Here is an 18078-nt window from a genome sequence, read left to right as displayed (position 1 = left end):
TTAGTTGAAGGAAACAAAATACACACGTGAGAGGAGTCTTCTCCAAATGGGTGGATGTGACCAGCGGAGTGCCAGAGGGTTTTGTTCTGGGACCATTGCTCTTTTTGATATATGTAATTGATTCACATTAAGGTACAGACTCCTACCTATATATGTTTGTAAATGCAGTGAAAAACAAGGAGAATTGCATCACAATGGAACCTCAAAAGACTCAAAGTTGGTTTGATACACGGTTATAAAAATTCAACTTGAGCAACTGTAAGTAAAGTAATGAGGATGAGACAAAGAGGAGGATGGCCTCTTGAGGCAGAGTTATTATTTAGCTGGAACAGAATTTAAGGATTATGTGTGTGTGTGTGTGTGTGTGTGTGTGTGTGTGTGTGTGTGTGTGTGTGTGTGTGTGTGTGTGTGTGTGTGTGTGTGTGTGTGTGTGTGTGTGTGTGTGTGTGTGTGTGTGTGTGTGTGTGTGTGTGTGTGTGTGTGTGTGTGTGTGTGTGTGTGTGTGTGTGTGTGTGTGTGTGTGTGTGTGTGTGTGTGTGTGTGTGTGTGTGTGTGTGTGTGTGTGTGTGTGTGTGTGTGTGTGTGTGTGTGTGTGTGTGTGTGTGTGTGTGTGTGTGTGTGTGTGTGTGTGTGTGTGTGTGTGTGTGTGTGTGTGTGTGTGTGTGTGTGTGTGTGTGTGTGTGTGTGTGTGTGTGTGTGTGTGTGTGTGTGTGTGTGTGTGTGTGTGTGTGTGTGTGTGTGTGTGTGTGTGTGTGTGTGTGTGTGTGTGTGTGTGTGTGTGTGTGTGTGTGTGTGTGTGTGTGTGTGTGTGTGTGTGTGTGTGTGTGTGTGTGTGTGTGTGTGTGTGTGTGTGTGTGTGTGTGTGTGTGTGTGTGTGTGTGTGTGTGTGTGTGTGTGTGTGTGTGTGTGTGTGTGTGTGTGTGTGTGTGTGTGTGTGTGTGTGTGTGTGTGTGTGTGTGTGTGTGTGTGTGTGTGTGTGTGTGTGTGTGTGTGTGTGTGTGTGTGTGTGTGTGTGTGTGTGTGTGTGTGTGTGTGTGTGTGTGTGTGTGTGTGTGTGTGTGTGTGTGTGTGTGTGTGTGTGTGTGTGTGTGTGTGTGTGTGTGTGTGTGTGTGTGTGTGTGTGTGTGTGTGTGTGTGTGTGTGTGTGTGTGTGTGTGTGTGTGTGTGTGTGTGTGTGTGTGTGTGTGTGTGTGTGTGTGTGTGTGTGTGTGTGTGTGTGTGTGTGTGTGTGTGTGTGTGTGTGTGTGTGTGTGTGTGTGTGTGTGTGTGTGTGTGTGTGTGTGTGTGTGTGTGTGTGTGTGTGTGTGTGTGTGTGTGTGTGTGTGTGTGTGTGTGTGTGTGTGTGTGTGTGTGTGTGTGTGTGTGTGTGTGTGTGTGTGTGTGTGTGTGTGTGTGTGTGTGTGTGTGTGTGTGTGTGTGTGTGTGTGTGTGTGTGTGTGTGTGTGTGTGTGTGTGTGTGTGTGTGTGTGTGTGTGTGTGTGTGTGTGTGTGTGTGTGTGTGTGTGTGTGTGTGTGTGTGTGTGTGTGTGTGTGTGTGTGTGTGTGTGTGTGTGTGTGTGTGTGTGTGTGTGTGTGTGTGTGTGTGTGAGAGAGAGAGAGAGAGAGAGAGAGAGAGAAGAACTCAGGAGTCGACCTCGTCCCTGACTCGTCGGCAGAGTTCCGGCTTAGGAAATAGTTGGGGAGACAAACTGTCAGTTGGCAAATATTAGAACAATTTTCAATTTTATGGATAAGGTGATAATCAGGAAGCTGTTCGTATCCTACATAAGGTGAAAGTTGAAATTTGCTTCTCAGATTTGGTCACGCAATTAAAGAAGCGTAAAGAGCTGAAAGAGAAGGTCCAGAGAGAAGTGAGAAGTGACTTGATCACTACCTTTAAGTTGTGGAAACAGATCGATAACCTGAGAGTGAAGAGTTACTGGAGAGATGAAGGGATAGAGCAACCACAGGATATAACATGAAGAGTTACTGGAGAGATGAAGGGATAGAGCAACCACAGGACATAACCTGATGGATAATGTCACAGTGAAGAGTTACTGGAGAGATGAAAAGATAGAGCAACCACAGGACATAACATGAAACTGAGCAACAAACTTCATAAAAAAATGATTTTATAGTAAGTACATATAAGGGTGGTGGATGAATGAAAGAGAATGACTGAGGACATGGCTAATTTACAATATACATAAATTCAAGTCATGTGATGGTAGAGAATGTTCATGAGATTACGAGCATAAAACTCCCACCCTTTATGGTACAAATAGGTAATTACTTACTAAGGCTAGGAATTGCAAGGTTTATGAAGCTGTGTGGATATTTGTGATGCTGTAAATCTTGTGGATTGTTCGAAATATTTCATAAAAATCTTAATAAAACATGTAGAAGTTGGGACGCTCCTCGTGAGGGTCGGTGGTAGGGACTTGTCTCCTGCTCCTGGTCACTAGAATTTCAAGTGTCTTGTGGTTGATAGAGAAGGTGGGAAGAGCGGGAGTTAGGGGGCGTCTTTTGTCTTGTATCTTGTAAACTGTTTGCTGCTTCATTAAATAGAGGTGTGTTTCCTGGTAATGCGTTACCAGATGGAAACGCATCACCTGGTAACTTAAGCCGTTACTTAAGACGAAACAAACTCTATCCGCAAGCTAAACTTTAACCCTGGAAGGTCTGTCATGAAGTATGTACTGGAAACGAAGACTTGCTCGCCCAGTGATCACTTGTGCGTTGTGTTACTCAATTGAGACCATGGATGGACCAGTTAGTGGTCTGGCGCCTTATTAGGGAGGTGAGTGGCCAGCAGGGGTCAGGAATGTGGGAGTGGCTGGGAGTGGTGCCCGGCTTGTGGCGCCCTCACATGACCTCTGACTGTCCAGGCTAGGCTGGGTGGCTGACCTCGTGACCCTCCGTCCTCTGCTCCGCGGCGGAGCACACTACACTCCACGTGTCCTGTACCCGTGGCGTACATGGTGCACCTCCTCAAGCTCACAGGTAACAGATAACACGTAGCGCTGTGATGATGATCAGGTTTAATCCAAGACATGGTATAACACACGGCAGAACCGTTAACACTCGGTACAAGTGCACACTTTCGCTGCTCGGTGTATGTCAGGTGAAGGATGCGCTGTGTGTCGCCTCGTGTTTGATGATGGATGTTTTGAATGACGCAGGGAAGGATAGACGGAAGGATTGGTATGCAGCTAAACGAACTGGTTTGTATATTATGAGTTCTATTAAGATGCCACAAGATAAATGAGAATGAAGATCCAGCTGTAATGAAATTTCGAGACCTAAAGCTAAGGAAACAGTGCAAAAAGCCAGTAAAAAGGGCGAACCAAATTCTTGAGTTCATTGGTAGGACTGTCGACGTTGGTAGGACTGTCGATGTTGGTAGGACTGTCGACGTTGGTAGGACTGTCGATGTTGGTAGGACTGTCGATGTTGGTAGGACTGTCGATGTTGGTAGGACTGTCGATGTTGGTAGGACTGTCGATGTTGGTAGGACTGTCGACGTTGGAAGGACTGTCGATGTTGGTAGGACTGTCGACGTTGGAAGGACTGTCGATGTTGGAAGGACTGTCGATGTTGGTAGGACTGTCGATGTTGGTCTAGGGATATAATTTATGTTGTTTGCAGTACAGTGGTGCGTCTTCACCTTGAATATTGTGTTCAGTTTTGCTCACCTTTCTTGAAAAAAGGCAGACAAGATGGAGGGAGTACAGCGTCCAGCTGTTGACACTGAGATGATTCACGGATTAAGGAACATGTCTCATGTGAGCCACCACACGACTCTCATCTGTGAGGAACATGTCTCATGTGAGCCAACCACACGACTCTCATCTGTGAGGAACATGTCTCATGTGAGCCACCACACGACTCTCATCTGTGAGGAACATGTCTCATGTGAGCCAACCACACGACTCTCATCTGTTTAGCTTTGAAAAGAGAGGGTTAAGAGATGACGTCATACATAGGACATTCACGATTATGAAAGGCTTTGAGAACTTGTGTTTGTGTGGGTACATAAGGCTTGATGCCATTACTTTCACTCGTAATATTACACACAAACTCATGTGCCAACATTTTAACCCAGATGAGGCGAACTACCTTTACTTTAAAAGGTTTACAGATATATGAAATAACTCAGTGTTCAAGTGAGTGAAGGAAGTGCTGTAGATACGTTGAAGAATAAACTATTAATATTTCGCCTCAAGTGCAGGGCTGGCTGTATTTGCGCCGCCTTATTAACGTAAACTGTTTGCAAGTTTTTCTCTTAATCATCCGTCAGCCTTCCTAGTCTTATCACACTAATATGAGAGTATCTATATAGCTTCCATCATGGCAAAACTTCCCGTCAAGAAATAGTGGTCAGTTGTTATTTCAGTTTCTCTGGGTTGCACAAGTTGTAACTGAGATCACTTAATTTCCTGCAGTGTTCAGGATATGGTTGAGATCATGTACCTGTACACAATACTGTTGTAAGTGTATTTGTTTGTATTGCATTAACACACACACACACACACACACACACACACACACACACACACACACACACACACACACACACACACACACACACACACACACACACACACATACACACGCGCGCACACACACACACACACACACACACACACACACACACACACACACACACACACACACACACACACACACACGGACACACACACATACACACACACACACACACACACACACACACACACACACACACACATACACACACACACATACACACACACACACACACACACACACACACACACGGACACACACACATACACACACACACACACACACACACACACACACACACACACACACACACACACACACACACACACACACACACGGACACACACACATACACACACACACACACACACACACACACACACACACACGGACACACACACATACACACACACACACACACACGGACACACACACATACACACACACACACACACACACACACACACACACACACATACACACACACACATACACACACACATACACACATACACACACAGACACACATACATGTATGTGGGCATTCATGTGTATATGTATGTATGTGTGTGTGTTTGTGTGTTTTTCCAATATGTGTCAGTCTGTCTATGTGTTCACGTGTGTATGTGTGTGTGTGTGTGTGTGTGTGTTTTCATATACCATATATAAAGGGAGAACATTAGATATAGTTGTACTTGTTCTTTTCCTTATGACCAAAGTTTATCCTTGAAGATGTTTGTTGTGTTTATTCAGAGATTTCCTGTAACTGACTTACAGTTGTCTACCTTGGCTGTCCCTCAGGTTACGACAACGCTGACTGGGGCGTGACCTTCCCGGCGCTGAAGGAGGAGGAAGCCGAGGCTCTCAGTCCCGAACAGGCCGAGGGAGCGCTAGCCTACTTCGGTAAGTAACCTTCCGACCGCAGAGGCCCGCTCTCCCGCCGCGGGCCGTGGTGTTGTCATGTCCTGAGTGTTGTCACTAGTGACCTGCCAGAGGTTTGTGGTCATAAACACTGTCTGGGAAGGTGACCTTGGTCATAAATACTATCTGGGAAGGTGACCTTGGTCATAAATACTATCTGGGAAGGTGACTTTGGTCATAAATAGTGTCTGGGAAGGTGACCTTGGTCATAAATACTGTCTGGGAAGGTTAACTTAGTCATAAACACGTCTGGGAAGGTTAACTTGGTCATAAATACTGTCTGGGAAGGTGACTTTGGTCATAAATAGTGTCTGGGAAGGTGACATTGGTTATGAATAGCGTCTGGGAAGGTGACCTTGGTCATAAATAGTGTCTGGGAAGGTTAACTTAGTCATAAACACGTCTGGGAAGGTTAACTTGGTCATAAATACTGTCTGGGAGGTTAACTTGGTCATAAACAAGTTCATCCTGAGTCTCACTTCAACAGTTCAGTGTCAGTAAGGAACATTTGGCTGCAGGCTTACCGGGTACTACCGTCTGCTACGAGTATCAGGCTAGAGCAAGGCCCATAAAGGCTGCACACACTAGGGAGGGAGCAGAGAGGAGGACCAGGCTTGGTGGTAAATGTCTGGGAAACATACGATATCAGCAAAGCCTTTTTCAACGATAAGATGTGGCGTTAAGTTAATGAACACACAAAAGGAAATATATTGGGATGAAAATTTTAACTCTACCACAGGTGTACAGTTACAGGTCTCTGTACATTGGACCACAGGTGTACAGTTACAGGTCTCTGTACATTGGACCACAGGTGTACAGTTACAGGTCTCTGTACATTGGACCACAGGTGTACGGTTGCAGGTCTCTGTACATTGGACCACAGGTGTACAATATTTACCTTCATTTCCAGGAAAACTTGATCATCCAGATTGGTTGATGTGGGTCATGTTATTTACTTGGTTGCTTTTGCTACGAATGAGACAGTTTCCCAGCTTAGTGTCTATTGTAGTTTAATGAAACAAAATCAAATGATAAAAATAATTTGAGTTTTTTTTAGCTTCAGTTAGAATATAATTTGTCAGTGAATGATTAGAGGATCCGTAACAAATGTCTGGTGAGGGTAAAGAATGAAGATAAACTGATGACGAAGAACAGATGATAATCATTATATTTGATTAACAAGGAAATATGATCATCCTTAATGATTTTCATGGATTGTAATGGGACAGAGAACAGTAAAGATACCAGCATGATGAATAGGAATGATGATAATGAGTATGAACATGAGAGATGAGTGGCCAGCATGCGCACCACAGCCTCTCTTGATGAGAATCTTCCTAAGATGTTCTGATGTTGGGAAGGGTTGTTTGGAGCAGCCTAGAATGTTGAGGTTTAGAGGGCGATGGGATGAGGGGGAAGTACAGGATAATGGGGAGGAGAGGACGATGGTTGTGTACAGCAGTGAGACCGGAGTGTTGTGTTGGGCAGGTAATGATGCCAACAGCAGAGCTGCGACCTCCCCGCCGCTGCTACACTGCCTCGTGCAGCTGAAGTCGTCCACTTTATATGGGAAATCCTCGACTTGATGACAATTTGTCAATGATCTAACCTTCCTGGTTAGATTACGATGATAATGTCTCGATCTTTATCTCAACATAGAAAATCTGAGTCCTGGGACCATACCACTGTAGGCTGAGGGGCCTGCAGCAGCATGTGGGTCTCTGGGTGGGTCGGGTGCGGCCGCCTCATATAGTGCATGACAAAGAAGTGACGTCATGGCACTTGTGAGGGATGAGGGAGGTGCCAGTTACACCGACTGCCACACATGTGGCTGACAGTCTTCCTGGGCGTAACAGTATTACCACTTCCACTTTCTCTGTTACTACTCGTCTTTATCGTCTTTTCACTTATATAGAACTTGAATGGTTTTCCTGGTGAACTTTTTCCTTTAGTGTGGCTCTTCACCAGTGCCAATCATGGTCGGCTTAGTTTTTCCTTCATTTGAAACATTAAGTGGTGATCAATTGAGCATTAAGTGGTGATCAGTTGAACATTTAGTGGTGATCAATTGAGCATTAAGTGGTGATCAGTTGAACATTAAGTGGTGATCAATTGAGCATTAAGTGGTGATCAATTGAACATTAAGTGGTGATCAATTGAGCATTAAGTGGTGATCAGTTGAACATTAAGTGGTGATCAGTTGAACATTAAGTGGTGATCAATTGAGCATTAAGTGGTGATCAGTTGAACATTAAGTGGTGATCAATTGAGCATTAAGTGGTGATCAGTTGAGCATTAAGTGGTGATCAGTTGAACATTAAGTGGTGAACAATTGAGCATTAAGTGGTGATCAATTGAGCATGAAGTGGTGATCAATTGAGCATTAAGTGGTGATCAGTTGAACATTAAGTGGTGATCAATTGAGCATTAAGTGGTGATCAATTGAGCATTAAGTGGTGATCAATTGAGCATTAAGTGGTGATCACTTGAACATTAAGTGGTGATCACTTGAACATTAAGTGGTGATCAGTTGAACATTAAGTGGTGATCAGTTGAGCATTAAGTGGTGATCAATTGAGCATTAAGTGGTGATCAGTTGAACATTAAGTGGTGATCAATTGAGCATTAAGTGGTGATCAATTGAGCATTAAGTGGTGATCAATTGAGCATTAAGTGGTGATCAGTTGAACATTAAGTGGTGATCAATTGAGCATTAAGTGGTGATCAGTTGAACATTAAGTGGTGATCAATTGAGCATTAAGTGGTGATCAGTTGAACATTAAGTGGTGATCAGTTGAACATTAAGTGGTGATCAGTTGAGCATTAAGTGGTGATCAGTTGAACATTAAGTGGTGATCAATTGAGCATTAAGTGGTGATCAATTGAGCATTAAGTGGTGATCAGTTGAACATTAAGTGGTGATCAGTTGAACATTAAATGGTGATCAGTTGAACATTAAGAGGTGATCAATTGAGCATTAAGTGGTGATCAGTTGAGCATTAAGTGGTGATCATTTGAACATTAAGTGGTGATCAGTTGAACATTAAGTGGTGATCAGTTGAACATTAAGTGGTGATCAATTGAGCATTAAGTGGTGATCAATTGAGCATTAAGTAGTGATCAGTTGAACATTAAGTGGTGATCAATTGAGCATTAAGTGGTGATCAATTGAGCATTAAGTGGTGATCAGTTGAACATTAAGTGGTGATCAGTTGAACATTAAGTGGTGATCAGTTGAACATTAAGTGGTGATCGATTGAGCATTAAGTGGTGATCAGTTGAACATTAAGTGGTGATCAGTTGAACATTAAGTGGTGATCAGTTGAACATTAAGTGGTGATCAGTTGAACATTAAGTGGTGATCAATTGAGCATTTAGTGGTGATCAGTTGAGCATTTAGTGGTGATCAGTTGAACATTAAGTGGTGATCAGTTGAACATGTAATGGTGATCAATTAAGCATTAAGTGGTGATCAGTTGAGCATTAAGTGGTGATCAGTTGAACATTAAGTGGTGATCATTTGAACATTAAATGGTGATCAATTGAGCATTAAGTGGTGATCAGTTGAACATTAAGTGGTGATCAGTTGAACATTAAGTGGTGATCAGTTGAACATTAAATGATGTAAAGTTACATACTGGTTGAAGTGTAGTAGTAGTGAGTTGACATACATCATGTGTTTACTAGCGAACATTAAGTGATGAACATTTTCACATTGGTTACGTTACAATGATAAAGTAGTTGACGACATACACATAACAATGGGAAGATTAAGTTGTTCGCTTGCTTAGCTGTTCACTTGTTTATGACATTCACAGTAGTAGGTCTAGGACAATTGTTGTATGTGTACAACACTGGTTGGTATAAGGTGATTGTGGTGACGGACGTCGGTCAGTGGAGGTCAGTTAGTCTTGCCGGTGTGGCGTTGGTGTTGTGTCATGACTTCAACGGTCTGGCCAAAGATTATGTCAGTGTCATGTTGTTTACATTGTGGCCACCACGGCTCCGACATAGGCCTCTCGAGAGACCCACAAAGTGAGTTACTGGTTCACTAGGTCACTGGTGAGTTACTGGTTCTCTAGGTCACTGGTGAGTTACTGGTTCACTGGTAAAGATATCTAATGTGTGTATCTCTCCCTCATTCAAATTTACTGGAGGTAGACTCTCATGTGAGATGGTGGGTTTAATCTGGCGTTATCCAAGTATGAAGCTGGAGAGAGAGAGAGAGAGAGAGAGAGAGAGAGAGAGAGAGAGAGAGAGAGAGAGAGAGAGAGAGAGAGAGAGAGAGAGTCAGGTCGACATGTTGACCTGTAGGCTGCCCGAGAGCACCAGTGACACACGTGGTTGCCCATCAAGGGTTGGATGTTGGTAGGTTACTGGCCCGTGGACTAGTATATAAATAGCCAGTACCAAACACCCACAATTAGAGTTAGTTTTACAAAAGCAGTCGAAGTACAAGCAATTAGACACTGTGTATTTGTGTATAATTGCATGTATACTCGTATGTGCGTGTGCGTCCACTTGCCTTATTTCTCCATTCTTTGTATACATTTCTATGTGAAGTGTTGGTTTTCATCTAGGATATACAGGGTAAGTCATTATTTAATCGCATATGCTATATTACTCTTTTCGCACCCTCAGCCTCTTCCATTTGTACCCCTATAATGTAATCCTGGTGTAGCAAATAAGACTGATATTATTCTAATAAAATTACACCTTTCTTGCTGCCATACATCCGTGATTTACAATATTTGTCTGAAGATGTCATCTCTTTGAGTCTACCCTGTACAATGGCGTCTTCCCTGGACTCTCATCTGTTAACGTACTTCATACATTTGCCGGTAGATGGCCGCTCCGACAGTATTTGGCCACGACACTAAGACTACAATCTGATTGAATTTCTAAGTGTTGTTCATAGCTCATCACTTGATCACATTTGATATAGCATTATCATCACAATTGTTCATACAAGCCTAATGTGGATATAGAGTTATATGATATTGTAGTGTATGAGAAGTTATCGCGCATGAGGCAGCGAGCGTTGCCACTTGTCAGATATTTATTTTTTTCATTCTTAGTGAGGAGTGAGGAACGCGTGAGTCAATAGGAGTGGTTCACAGTGTTGTGTGTGTTGTATGAGTAATGTCTCTACTGTGTTACTTCTGTGTTTAACGTTACGCGCCCAAGGATATTAATATGTAATTAGTGATCGTATGGAGGAATGTGTGAAGTATTTCGCTATGTAATGCTGTGGAAACAGTATTAAATGTTTGAACCAAATTTAGAGGCAGCACTTTCTTCTGGTGAGTACTGTAGTGCAGGCATGAAATATTTCCCTAAAATTTAGATGTGGCTTAATGTAGGTATAGTGACCATGTCGTAAGGTGGCGTGGTAGTAGTGTTCAAGGTTGGGTGTGGTTGTTACCAATTGCCCGAGTGAAGGCTCGTCCTTGTAATCACTGGTTGCTCTACTACGCACCCTCCCTCCTTCTACTATTTGTTAAGCGTTTATGTTTTTCATGGGATTTTGTTTTTGACTGAGACATGAACTGTGAAGTCCTGGTCAGAGGGTAATGCTGGCTCCTAGCCTTGCTCCATCTTCATCTTTAAGAGTAAATTGTTAACCTGATCAGGTGGTTAAGCCTGACGGACGAACGGCTTTGTGATAAACCTTGTATTATATTATCTTACAAGCCTATTACAGCCCTTGTATCATAGGGAAAAAAGCATGTCAGAAAAGTAAATGATTCTCTCTCTCTCTCTCTCTCTCTCTCTCTCTCTCTCTCTCTCTCTCTCTCTCTCTCTCTCTCTCTAGTTTCGCTTCCTGGCCCAGTTTGCTGAGTTTTCATTATCCACTCTTGCGTTGCTAGTATTCATCCACACATTCCATCGTCCACTGGCAACATGTAACACACGACTTGTTATTCTTAAATTTAGATCTTCTTGAGCGGTGAGCGGTACTCGCTAGCCCTACCTTTAGGGCAAAATTTTGTTGTATGTATTTTCAAGGAACATGATTTTCAAGGGAATAATTTGCTAAAGAAATCTTGATAGTGATGGGTCATGCGGCGCCGTGAGATGGTCTGGGATGCGGGTCAGCCTTACGTAACACTGGGACCTGCAGCTCCAACATGAACTTGGGAAGAGACATTTAAATTGGAGACAAAAACTTGCACATTGGTTAAAGGTGAAGAACGAAGGTAGTGATAGAAGAGCTGGTGACTCATAAGAGGAAGTCATGTCACTGTTAAAGATAAACTGCATTATGAAAATATGTCAATGAATATGAAACGATTGAGGGTCGTTGATATGTTAGAAATGAGAGTAATGCTATGATTATTGGCCCGAGGAGAACATGGTCATTTAAGAAATTACTAATTATCTAGTAAACGTATTGATAAGTATAACATCAACGGTGATAACATTTTAATGAATCAACTTCAGCCAAAATTTGGAAATACAGGTTTAGGATGGCTGATAATGTATGAATAAGACGATCATACTTGGCTGACGATGTGTTAGGTGGATGGTACTATGGTAAGGAGAGTGGACATCTCTCTGTTCTATATATATATATATATATATATATATATATATATATATATATATATATATATATATATATATATATATATTTCCTGACCGTGACGCATTCACGGGCCGCCCAGGGTCAAGCGCATAGGTTCGAATCCTGGTTGCGGCAGTTGGTCCACAGTCAGCCTAGCTGTTCATCCATTCTAAGGGTTTAGTCGATAAAACGGGTACCAGGCCCAGCCTCTGGTGGATATATATATATATCCCTAGGGATAGGGGATTAAAAATACTTCCCACGTATTCCCTGCGTGTCGTAGAAGGCGACTAAAAGGGGAGGGAGCGGGGGGCTGGAAATCCTCCCCTCTCGTTTTTTTTTTTTAAATTTTCCAAAAGAAGGAACAGAGGGGGCCAGGTGAGGATATTCCAAAAAAGGCCCAGTCCTCTGTTCTTAACGCTACCTCGCTAACGCGGGAAATGGCGAATAGTTTAAAAGAAAGATATATATATATATATATATATATATATATATATATATATATATATATATATATATATATATATATATATATATATTACATTAGGTGGTTGTGAGGGGTAAGAGGAGGTCAGTTAGAGAAGGTAAACTGGAGATACTGAGTGCAACGGCGCGTGTCACCGGTGGTGAACATGCTGGACCAGATCGCCCAGCTCACCCTCACCTGGTATAATCCATCGGTTAAAAAAGAATAAATTATGAATTTAGCTGAGGATGGTAAGGACAACCAGTTTCCAAATGCTTACATATACCCGGGAGGTATATGGCCGTGTGGCCATATATGTGTATTTGTAACAACGTATATATATATATATATATATATATATATATATATATATATATATATATATATATATATATATATACACACACACAGACACACACACACACTAGATCGCCGTTTACCGCGCTAGCGACATAGCGCCAGGAACAGTCGAAGAAAGGCCAATTCTGCTCACATATATTTAATAGCTGTCATGCGTAATGTACCGAAATAACAGCCCCCAATTCACAACCAGGCCCAACAGACCTTTCCATGGTTTACCGCAGACCCTTCGCATGCCCTGCTTCGGTCCATTGACAGCTTGTCGACCCCAATATAGCACATTATTCCAATTCACTTTTTTTAGTGAACGCCTTTCACCGTCCTGTATGTTCAGGCCCCAGTCGGTCAAAATCTTTTTCACTCCATTCTTCCACCTCCAGTTTGGTCACCCGGTCTCCCTATCCCCTCCACTTGTGACACATATGGCATCTTCCACCTCCAGTTTGGTCACCCGGTCTCCCTATCCCCTCCACTTGTGACACATATGGCATCTTCCACCTCCAGTTTGGTCACCCGGTCTCCCTATCCTCTCCACTTGTGACACATATGGCATCTTCCTCAAAGAGGGTCACACAGTTATGGACATTACACTTAAACTAAAGCTCAGCTCAAAAGCTGCGAAGTTTTTCCTGTCGCACTGCACGATACTTACTGGCGGCTGTGCTTGTTCTCTGGTGTTAAAAGTTCATTTGATAGAACACTAACTGGTTGAAAATGGTCGTCAAATATGATGTAAGCCGACCGGGTGCGCGGGGGTCCTTGCTCAGCGAAGGCTCATGTTTCCCAGGTCAGGCGACCTGTATGTGCATTACTTACAGGGCTACATGTGTCCTCCTGCGTACCTCCTGGGTTCAGGTCACGGTTTTCCGCTCCACATTGCTAAGATTTCTCTCTCTCTCTCTCTCTCTCTCTCTCTCTCTCTCTCTCTCTCTCTCTCTCTCTCTCTCTCTCTCTCTCCCCCGTTAGTGGCACTAGACCCCTGCTGGCTCTTGGCCCTTACTGTCTTGTTGTGGAACGTAATGTATGAGTAACCCTGTAAGTAGATCACTGGCATGTTAACCGTGCGGGGAGGGGCAGCCTGACGCAGTGAAGACATAGTGTCGTGCCTGAGCGAGGTCCGATCTGCCGGCATTATGACACATGTTATGCCCTCCAGGCTGGGCAGACTGCACTGCAGCCGTCTCAGTGCTGCTCGGGTACTCGCTGAGCCAACACTGACCCTGGCTCTGTGGTGCGTAATGTTGCATGGCAAATGTTGAATTACCGAGACAATTAGTACAGTTTCCTTGGTCTATTAGGCCAGGTTTTTCACATTTCCAGATTGGATGCATTTTCGCTGTCATATTCTCCCCATATTCGTGGAATATTACATAATACAAATGATTTAATCCTATAAGCGTAGCTGCTATGTACGACGCCAGGTCTTTAACAATTGCATCGTAACTCAGAGTCACAATCTTGATATAAAAGAACTAAACCACATCTACACTTGAGTTATTCTAACATTTGACACACTGCCAACTCTTCCATCTTAAGAACACATCTTTAGACCATCATCTCTCGCAGCGTGACTAGCGAGGCCAGAGTTGACCACCACCCACCATCATTACTAACCCTGCTAACAAGGGCCGCTGTTACATTGCTAACCCTGCTAACAAGGGCCGCTGTTACATTGCTAACCCTGCTAACAAGGGCCGCTGTTACATTTTCTTGTATATTAAATTCTTACCGTCTTATTCATTAAATTCTTACCGTCTTATTCATTAAATTCTTACCGTCTTATTCATTAAATTCTTACCGTCTTATTCATTAAATTCTTACCGTCTTATTCATTAAATTCTTACCGTCTTATTCATTAAATTCTAACCGTCTTATTCATTAAATTCTTACCGTCTTATTCATTAAATTCTTACCGTCTTATTCATTAAATTCTTACCGTCTTGTAAAACTAACTACTACATGTTCATCCTGCCTATACTTCGTATAGAATTGGTCACACTTGACAACCATGTTTCCTCTAATCAGATCTCACTGTCGCCAGAATCTAACATATTACGCCAGGAGAGACTGAGACCTGCCTTAACTTTGAATACACACACACACACACACACACACACACACACACACACACACAAACATATATATTGGAAGAGACGTAGATAGGACGCCATTTGGTAAACAAGTTTACCAAATGGCGTCCTAGCTACGTCTCTTCCTTGTATATCAACTGACTGTTATATTCTTTCTTGTGTCTCCCCTGATGATGTGAGCTACTGTTGACTTGTGGTATGTGAGCCACCGGGGTCACGGCTAACACTCCCGACATGTGTGACCACAGTGCTGACATACTGCTGACGTGTGTGACCACAGTGCTGACATACTGCTGACGTGTGTGACCACAGTGCTGTCATATTGCTGACGTGTGTGACCACAGTGCTGACATACTGCTGACGTGTGTGACCAGAGTGCTGTCATACTGCTGACGTGTGTGACCACAGTGCTGACATACTGCTGACGTGTGTGACCACAGTGCTGACATACTGCTGACGTGTCTGGTCCAGACTGCTAAAGCTAGTTGTGACGGCATCTTTCAACTCCACTAAACAGTTGAACCAACTTGACCTAACCTCGTTAAGTCTGGCTTGATCTTGTTAATTGACCAAACGCAGTTGATGTAGATACGTTCAGCTTTTTCCGACATCACTACGAAGACTGTGTTGTTGTGATCACTGGTACACTGTTGATATCGGCACATCACGTGACACGACGCCACTTGGCGGGTCAAGAGCAGCAGTAGCGAAGGAAGTTAGGTGTAAGGACGTAAAACCCCCCAGCTGGTGTGGGGTGAGTAGAAGTGTATGAAACGCATCTGGCAATAAACAAAGCAGCAAAAGTCTCCTCTTTAGTGAGTTTCGTTGTTGTCGTCCAGTCTTGTCCTCTAGCGACGTGTGTACCATTGTCTGTGGAACACCTGTACACGATTCTGTTTTCGTTTGGTTTAAACTGATGGTGAATTAAGATAGTCAGTTTGCTTATAATTGCTGGTGGATTAAGAAAGTGTATCTGGTTCGAAGCGATGGTGGGTGGATTAACTCAGTGTCCCTCTGATGTTTTGTTACTAGCAGACTAACGTGCCTCACCTTACTTGTCAGTACAGCTGGTCCATGTTAAGTGACACTGCTGTGTGTGTATGTATGTATGTATGTATGTATGTATGTATGTATATAGTCGTATTAATACGATCACTTCAGAAGAATGCTTCATATGAAATTCATGTGATGCTGCAATACTCAATGGAGCATAGCCTCGCGCTACAGTGAAATGTTTGTATTCTGTACCGTGCTTCTTGTACCAACTTACTGGTCATTAACTCCACGATGAACTTCACTTTTTGTATCATAAACAATCCAGTTTGACATTTTCCAAATTGACGGAGGTTTGCGTGCCGTGGTCCGTGGCCTTGTGGCCCGTGAACTAGTTACCGCCGGAAGCTTGGCGAACCAAGGACCAGCGAGCCATCCCGCGCCTGTTCCCGCCGCCGGAAGTCGTCCTTCAGCCATCTTGAAGAGGGATTTGTTTTCTATTTGAAGCGGTGGAGCGATGGCTGGTACAATCTTCGTTCTGTTTTGTTGTTGTTCCTAATGCAGTGATTCATTTCTAGGGCTCAACCTGCGCATCGTGGAAGCAGACAGTGGCGTTTTCACGCATTTGTTTACCATATAGGACACTGATCAACTTGCAGGAGTCGACGGAGACACCTGACTCATGGCTCGGCCGTGTATATCTTCTGGTGAACATTTCGCTCTGGAGGACGTTTTCTCTGAAGCAACCCTACCAGAGCTCATCAGTGGCTCCTGGGACCGAGGTGCCTCAGGGAGACAAGTTTCTGCTTCACGAGTTAGAAGATTCGGTTTGTGTAACATCAGGCTTCCCGCTTCCTTTACCCACTTTTCACTTCCTTTCCTCAGCGTTTCCCTCCTCCTCCTCTCACTTCTTATGATGTCTCTTCTATTACTGTATTCATAATCTCCTTTCCTGTATTGTTTATTGGCTACAATATTCCTGTTTCATCTATATCATTGAGATTGTTTACTTCTTGCATTTTCATTTTTTATCCTTCTCTAGACAGACGACTCTTGTGTAAATTCTTTCTTTCATTTATGGTTTATTCATGATACAGATTTGTGGTGCATGACTTGTACTCCCTACAGTTGGTCCTTGACCTGCAATCACTGTCCTGGGATTCTTGACTTGTGGTCCTTGACCTGTGACTCCTGACCTATGGTCATTGACCTACAGGCCCTCCTTTTCTTCTCCTCCTGTTCCTCAAGTCTCCGTCTGTACCACCAGAAGAGCCTGAGGTTGTGGGCCGGGTGTCAGAGCACCTCGATTTTGGTCGTTAGTGGTTGCCTGTGGCCTCAAGCAAGGGTAGAGAGATGGGCTGGTGATGATGGAGATGGTTTCAGTGATGGAAATGGTCTGGCTGCAGTGGAGATAGTCTCGTCGTGAAGGTGATCTCCATGAAAAAGATTGTTTTTTTTTTTGTTGGTCATTATGAAGATGGAAATTATCTCGTCATGATTTTCATGTTATGCTGGAGATGGGCTCATCATGGTAGACATGGTTTTATTGTGATCGTGACCATATCTTAGAAGGAGAAGATCTTTGTATGTGTGTGTGTGTGTGTGTGTGTGAGAGAGAGAGAGAGAGAGAGAGAGAGAGAGAGGGGGGTTGTGAAAGATTTGATTCTTTGGTGAAAAACAGCTACCGTTTTAAAGGATGATTATGATGTTGTACGTCAATGGTTGTTGTGTTCCTGAAGGTCAGGTTAGGTTATCATCTTGCCTTCAGGGAGACGGTCTGGCTTCATGCGTCCCACCATCACTGCACCTGCTGTAGGAGGATGACCACCTCGCTACCTGTGCCACGTCCTCTTCCTTACGCTGGTACGCACGTTATGTCGCCCACTGTTGCTCCATAGTCTCCTCCACAATGTGTCACGTACGTAGTGTGAGAGCCACTCGTAGTAAATATCAGAAGGACATTAGTGTAACTACGAGCATCACAAGATGATATTAGACGTTGAGGCTGACTGCCATGTTTTCTGTACAATTTATGAAGGTTTCAGTGTACATTATTATATGGATATAAAGCTGCAATCATGTAGGAAGACAAGGCTGGACCCCGTAGCACGTCGACCAGGTTAGCTGTGGGACGAGCGGCAGGACGCCTCCCA

General features: G+C 43.5%; 1 protein-coding gene across 5 annotated transcripts in view; it reads left to right on the top strand.

The window, feature by feature from the left end:
• The window catches only part of milt (trafficking kinesin-binding protein milt), a 249712-nt gene that overhangs the window by 47694 nt on the left and 183940 nt on the right, over positions 1-18078 (top strand). For all 5 annotated transcript variants that reach the window (XM_071690412.1, XM_071690410.1, XM_071690411.1 and 2 more), the window contains one exon: positions 5329-5430. In XM_071690412.1, coding sequence (XP_071546513.1) covers positions 5329-5430 — 102 coding nt within the window. The remainder of the gene's footprint in view (positions 1-5328; positions 5431-18078) is intronic.

Source organism: Panulirus ornatus, chromosome 48 (genome assembly GCF_036320965.1).
Source record: "Panulirus ornatus isolate Po-2019 chromosome 48, ASM3632096v1, whole genome shotgun sequence".
Classification (NCBI taxonomy): Eukaryota; Metazoa; Arthropoda; class Malacostraca; order Decapoda; family Palinuridae; genus Panulirus; species Panulirus ornatus.
Note: the sequence above shows the minus strand (reverse complement) of the source record. Positions and strands in the feature narration are given on the sequence as shown.